The sequence below is a fragment of the Alosa sapidissima genome, chromosome 21 (assembly GCF_018492685.1).
Source record: "Alosa sapidissima isolate fAloSap1 chromosome 21, fAloSap1.pri, whole genome shotgun sequence".
Classification (NCBI taxonomy): Eukaryota; Metazoa; Chordata; class Actinopteri; order Clupeiformes; family Clupeidae; genus Alosa; species Alosa sapidissima.
Genome location: NC_055977.1, coordinates 8,395,072 through 8,401,972, shown reverse-complemented (window position 1 = coordinate 8,401,972; position 6,901 = coordinate 8,395,072). Strand labels below are relative to the sequence as shown.

The window sequence follows — 6,901 nt, the reverse complement described above, 5'->3', positions numbered from 1 at the left end:
GTGTCTCAAATTCGAAACCCATCACCAGGCACCGACACCTCTTATAAGTTCCCGCACCAATCACCAAAAGCATAAGTGAAATACACAATCACAGTGTGTGGTCCCTAGACATAGAGACACAAATACAGTACCCCAAAAAACATACAACATCAATGTCAATAATACCATAAACATCATACAGACTTATCCATACATGTAGACACTATTGAAACGAGGGCATGCAATAATACAGGTCGCAATTAAGTAAACAACTTAATAAACTGTCTCCATCTACTTGAATTGCCTTATACCTGCGAATCGAGAGTTACGTAAGGGATCATGTATAGAACGCCGGTCATTATTGGAAAAATAAGTCCCGACAGGGCAAACCAGACCCCGACGCGCAGTGTTAAATAGTTGGTTGGAAACTTACTTGCTCAAGGGCACTTCAGCCGTGCCTACTGATCAGGGTTCGAACCGGCAACCCTCAGGATACAAGTACGAAGCGCTAACCAGTAGGCCACGGCTGCCCTTTTAATAGTTAAAATGTGCATTAAAAAGTTGGTTGGAAACTTAATGTCATTCATGGAGTTCATACTGTTTTTTTTTTCTTACTTCCTGTTTCTATCTCTTCTGCTATCTCTTTTGCTCTGCCACAGGTCAGTTCTATGTGATGATGAGTCCTCAAGATGTGTTGCAAACTGGCACGCCTCGGACTATTGCACCACGTACACACACCTACACAACGTGAGTACAGTCATGCAGTAATGTACAGACTGGACACCGTGTGAAAATACCTTCCCCTGCCTACACACACGCACACACGTAAGCACAAGATCACGCATGACAGTCGATGCACCCACGCTGTCACTGTGTCTCAAATGGCGTACTTCTGCACTTACAATACCCAATTTGAGTGCGTGAGGGTGTTCACACTGAGAATTCCAACGACACAAAGTGCACTGCACTGCTAGTCCCCGGATGGTGCACTCATGACGGTCAAAAAGCTGAGTGTGGAATGCTGGACACTTTTCGCCCTTAACGGATGCCATCTTGGCTATATAGTGGAAGGGCAGGGGAGCGTTTTCAAACTCGTGGTAATCGTGGTTGAGAAAGCTGAAACAGCAGCAGTGGAAAACACACTTTACAGCGGCACAAGCAAGTTATAACAGAAACTGTTCATATTTTGACACAGTACGACCATGTCACTGTCGAATAGAGGACACCAATAAAATTATATTTAAATGTTGCGATTGTCATTTCCGTCAAGTGCACAGAGTTAGTGTTTGATATGAGACGACACTATTCTGTTAAAATGTACACACTCCGCCATTACTGTAAAGAAAGTGTACTCACGGAAGTACGCCAATTGAGACACAGTGAGTGTAAGCATCGCTCGTACAGCAAATCATCAAAGATAAATAAATAAACACACACACACACACACACACACACACACACTTTTGGATTTGTGAAGTTCTTCTTACACATCAGGTTTTGTTTGCCTTTTCTATTGTAATATTTCCTGTCAATCACTTTATGGCTTACACTGTATGCGTGAAGCTCTAGCTAGCTTACTGACTAAGGTTAGCTTAGATAGGACCATATCATGTTCAGCGGACAATCTGAAGTACACCCAGTCAGTACAAACACCCCTGCTCCATCCCTGCATGGTTTGGTCCGTTCAGCCAACGCCACTCCTGTTCAGAAGGAAGCAACCCCTTGTTGACCTTTGGCTGGCTGGGGTGTCGGTCTGCCCGTCCCGTTGAAAAAAAAAAAAGAAAAAAAAAAATGTTCTGTGTGATTTGAGTGCCTAAAACAAAGTCCTGCCAAACCACTGTGCCCCTTCCCATGCCCTCAACAGAGACTACGGGGAAAACAAGATGCTGCAACACGGTGGCAATGCCAGCTGGTGAGGACCCTCTTCCGCACACCCCCACGCCCCACTGCCCCCCTCCACCCATCTGTGCCCAGTTATCCCCTCCACTCACCCACCCACCCACACACCCACCCAAATCCAGACCAGCTCTCCCGCCTCCCCCTAACTGCAACAGGCAGTGTGAACTTGGGGTTGTGGAAGTGTGGCTGTCTTTGTTGTGGAAGCGTGGCGTGGCCACCTTGCCGGTTGATTGGTGTGCAAAAAGGTTTTGCAGAGACACTGAGGTCTGTGTGTTTGTGCCCATTGGAGGTCAGAGCTGTATAGATTTTTGTCTGTGCCACTGCAAAGGTGAATTCATTAGGTCTGTGTCTGTGAGGTTTGCCCCAGTTTAGAACCCTGCAAGACATTTTTCTGGGTTGAGTAAAAAGGCTTGTGTGTGTGTGTGTGTGTGTGTGTGTGTGTGTGTGTGTGTGTGTGTGTGTGTGTGTGTGTGTGTGTGTGTGTTTGTTTGGGGTATATACACAACGTTAGAACTTTGCTTGTCACTTCTTGTTCTATGGCCTACGTTTTAAAATACCTGTTAGATTGAATTTTAGACAGTGTTCGTGGCCCCTGACCAATGGATATGTCTCGACTGTTTTCTACTGTGTTTGTTTGTGTGTGTGTGTGTGTGTGTGTGTGTGTGTGTGTTGAGGTTATATTTGAGAAGGGGAAAAACCCTTCTTTTGTCTTGCCTTCTTGCTCTTTAGGAAGATGGAGGGAGCACGAGCACCTCGAGATGAAAGGAGGAGAGCACAACACAATGAGGGTGAGCAGGACTACATTTCCCATGATTCTTGGCAGAATGTTTTGATTGAATGAATTGTTCAGGAGTTTCAGTGCCCACTAACTCTACCAAGAACAAACCTTCTATTGTTTTTCTGTCAATATAAAAAATAATTACTAAATATCAGACAAAGCAAGTACACGGTGTAACAGCCATATCTTCCATTAAACAGGTCTACTGACACAGTGGTTTTAATATCTCTTGTAATTAGTTGGATGCATTTTTTTTTTAATATATTTTAATTTACATTATTTTATTTTAATTCCTGTGTCTTCTGTCTACCTGTTCCAGTTGAAAGACGAAGAAGAGATAAGATCAACAACTGGATTGTGACTCTGTCAAAAATCATCCCAGATTGCAACATAGACAGCAGCAAAACTGGAGCGGTGAGCATCAGCAATGGGGTGGGTTCCAAACCGAACGCATCTGCTCTGTTGCCTCACAGCCATGAGAGGTTTTTCATAAGATATGACTTTGTAGTTAAGGCATCTTTTAAGAACGATGGTATTGATCGATCTTTTAAGATAACGTTGACACCACGGTAGGACGTAAGCACACAGCAAGAACGATAAACTAATGTTAGAAAGTTGGCTGACAGACAGCACATGAATCACACCAGACACTATCAATGGTTACAATAAAAGTATAATGTGCAGTATTTGTTTCTCTGAAAAATCTAAGGACAAAAATTTTAACACGAGACATACACATTCAATCAGCAGCCATAAGAAGAGTTTTATCCATCATTGTGTTGTGCTGTAGCTGTAACTCTAGCTTTAAAGTTTGTTAAAATGCTTAAATGTTAATAGCTTAAATGTTATTATATTGCTGTAGTTGTAGCTCTGTAGCTTAAAACTTAAAATGTTTCCATGTTAATAGCCTAAATGTTATTCCATTGCTGTCAGTCGCTTTGGATAAACGCGTCAGCCAAGTGAATAAATGTAAAATGTAAATGTTTATTTTTCACAGCAGTTTGAGAGTTTTTCCGCATTTGTGGGTTATAGGCAGCATAGATACATCACAGTTGCCTTCAAAAAGTTCAAAGGTATCTTAGAAGACATGAAAATGAGAGTTTGATCGATTTGGAACAACACTTGCTGCTTTGCTCTTCTGTTAGGTATCTTAAAAGACAGCATTTTTTCCCATTTGGAACAGAGCCATAGTTTCCATTACCTGAATGTGTGTGTGTGTTTGTGATCACACCTGCATGTGCGTGCGTGTGTGTAACCTTGTTCATTTTTGTCTGACAGAGTAAAGGGGGAATCTTGTCTAAGGCGTGTGACTACATCCGTGAACTCAGGCAGAATAACCAGCGGCTGCAGGAAAGCTTTAAAGAGGTGGAGAGAGTGCAGCTGGACAACGACCTACTCAGACAACAGGCATGTCGCACAGACACACACTCACTCATTGACTTAGTCATCTCAGTCTGCAGACTCAGTCACTTCACCTCGTACATACTTATACAAACAAAAGGTGAAAGAAAACTATATATTTCAGCTTTTAATGAACTCTTCTTTTTCATGTATTAAAGACAGGGATGTCAAAGTTAACACGATTGTAATGCATTAACCATTAACTTTAGTTAAAGTTTCACAACTATAGTATGAAGTTCAAATTCTATTTCTAATTTTTGTTGGTAGGCTGTGACTTGGTTTGATATGATATTTGAACTTCACCCTCTGCTATAAATAAGTTTAACTAGGTCTATATTTTTGAACTTGTGGTATGAGCATATTTGAAATACCCAGCATTTCGATTAAAATTAGAATAATTCCGGGCTTTTTTTACACCACAGTTGTAACATATTACAGTAGTGTGCACCACTTTTCTTCCCAAAGTAAAATTTTGTTAACATAATGTGTTGAAGTGGTGTAGTTTAAAATGTCAAGATGAAATGACTGAAAGGTGGTATCTTTTTTTCAATTTACCAAGGTGCTGCTAAGTCTAGTCATTAATAGCAACATATAGAGTTATAATTACATATTTTGAGGTACCGGTACACAGACATGTATATGGAAAATGCCAAGCACTGGCGTTTCCCTGATGGTGAACACACCCATAACATGCAACCCTCTGGCTCGATTCTGGTTGTAGATTGAAGACCTGAAGAATGACAACGCACTGCTCCGGGCCCAGTTACAACAGCACGGCATTGAAATGGGTGGAGAGGCGGCAACACAGTGACGAACACACACACCACACACCACACACACACACACCATACACACTCACACACACACACCATACATATACACATACATACACACACACACACACACACACACACACACCATACATATACACATACATACACACACACACTCACACACACACAGCACTGCATAGTTAGATGAAGAGACTGTTTCTGCAGTGATGTGTCCCCACTCTCACACACACACCATACATATACACATACATACACACACACACATACACTCACACACACACACAGCACTGCATAGTTAGATGAAGAGACTGTTTCTGCAGTGATGTGTCCCCACTCTCTCACACACACAAGCATACATACGCTCGTATTTTTATTTCACCCGCACTTATTAACAAAAAAAGTCTTTTTTTTTGTTTTTACACACAGAAGCATACCCAAATACACAGGGGGCTGGCAATTTGAAGACTTTTCGGACAGTAGTTGAAAACAAAAAGAGTATACGTTAACACTACTAAGAAATTCCTACCCTCCATCACCACACACACACACACACACACACACTCTGAAGAACTCAGACCCTAGAAACCTGCATCCCTGTGGGAGGAAGACTCCTGATCTTCATCATATCTGCCCTTCTCGGCCCTAAGCTGTTGGCTTATTTTGGTTTTCCTTTGTTGTTTTCTCTGCGTTAATGCTCCTCATCGTTGTACTGCTGTCTGTGTAACATTTTGTTTGCTATGTTGTCATTTAATTTATTAGTTGATAACAAAAAAAAATCATGAATGCTCAAGACTCCTGGCAAGTGAGAATGGCCAGAGCATCGGTCTTTTGTCTGCTTGTCTCGCACCGGCTTATCATACGTCTTAGCACCCGTGTGCGTGTTCTCTAGCCGTGAGCAGCTGAAGGATGGAAGAATAATGATGTACATAAGAGTTTGCGTTGCGTTGTGCTGTGCTGTGCTGCGCTGCGCTCCTCTTGGTGGGGAGTGGGCGGGTGATGAAGGACTCCAGACTTCTCTCAGGTATCCGATTACGCTTCTGCACACTGTGACCTGTAGGGGGGGTGCATGAGTCCACGTCCCCTTCAGCTGCAGGGTCTGTCCAACAAACTTTCTCTCTCTCTATCTCTATCTCTATCTCTCTCTCTCTCTCTCTCTCTCTCTCTCTCTCTCTCTCTCTCTCTCTCTCTCTCTCTCTCTCTCTCTCTCTCTCTCTCTCTCTCTCTCTCTCTCTCTCTCTCTCCGCAAGTGGAGCTGGTTTTAGTACCACTTCTGGCTTGCCCTCTCTGGAGTATGGAACTGTAAAGCAGGTGCTTTTGCAACAATACAGAGCTTTGTCATCATGTTTGAACAATGGGAGAAAAATGTATTGCTGACTGGATGACCAATATAATGGAAGAGCACTTGGTTTCACACTGTCAGAGGAACTAAAACAACCACACACACAAGTTATCTTTCAAGAGTCCCTAAAGGATGCTGTTGTCTCTTTTGTGTCCCATAAATCTGAATCCTGAGGCTATTCAAAGCACTGGATCAAGATTGTCATGTAGACCAGAAAATATGACACTCAAGATATTCAACCTCAATTTTTTTCATGCCATCCTTTTTTTTAAATTATTATTATTATTTTTCATTCATGGGCAGATCTGAGATTCATGGTAACACCAAGGAGCTGGAGCACTGTAATACATACGTTTGAACTCCTATGTCTTCCCTGCAAGCACCAAGTACTGGGTGGCCAACCATGGGTTCCTTTAGGTCAAGAAAAGCATCTGCATGGCTAGTCCTGGAAATCTGCTAGAAGAAGTTATTTTTGAAAGAGACTTTTCCCCCCCTCATCCAAACACACGAGAATACAGTCAGACACAGTGTAGCAAGCTTGGTGTCTGCTTTGTTACTGTTACCTGCATTATTATTTTTCCCTGTTTGTTGAAATGCAGAAACCACAATTATGAGTTTGCAGACATTCTTAGGTAGTAACTCTCCGATCATCCTAACCACGGGCATGATTTCTATCAAATTGTACAATAAAATTGCAATGTTTATATCAAA

The 6,901-nt window shown here is 42.2% G+C and overlaps 1 protein-coding gene across 11 annotated transcripts in view; it reads left to right on the top strand.

The window, feature by feature from the left end:
* The window catches only part of usf2 (upstream transcription factor 2, c-fos interacting), an 11,393-nt gene extending 4,492 nt beyond the window's left edge, over window positions 1-6,901 (top strand). For 4 of the 11 annotated variants that reach the window (XM_042076596.1, XM_042076597.1, XM_042076600.1 and 1 more), the window contains exons 6-11: window positions 639-726; window positions 1,844-1,891; window positions 2,608-2,666; window positions 2,976-3,088; window positions 3,935-4,063; window positions 4,779-6,901. In XM_042076596.1, the coding sequence (XP_041932530.1) occupies window positions 639-726; window positions 1,844-1,891; window positions 2,608-2,666; window positions 2,976-3,088; window positions 3,935-4,063; window positions 4,779-4,868 (527 nt within the window). In that variant the 3' untranslated portion in view covers window positions 4,869-6,901. The remainder of the gene's footprint in view (window positions 1-638; window positions 727-1,843; window positions 1,892-2,607; window positions 2,667-2,975; window positions 3,089-3,934; window positions 4,064-4,778) is intronic. The other 7 variants (XM_042076598.1, XM_042076603.1, XM_042076604.1 and 4 more) reach the window with 3 other exon arrangements.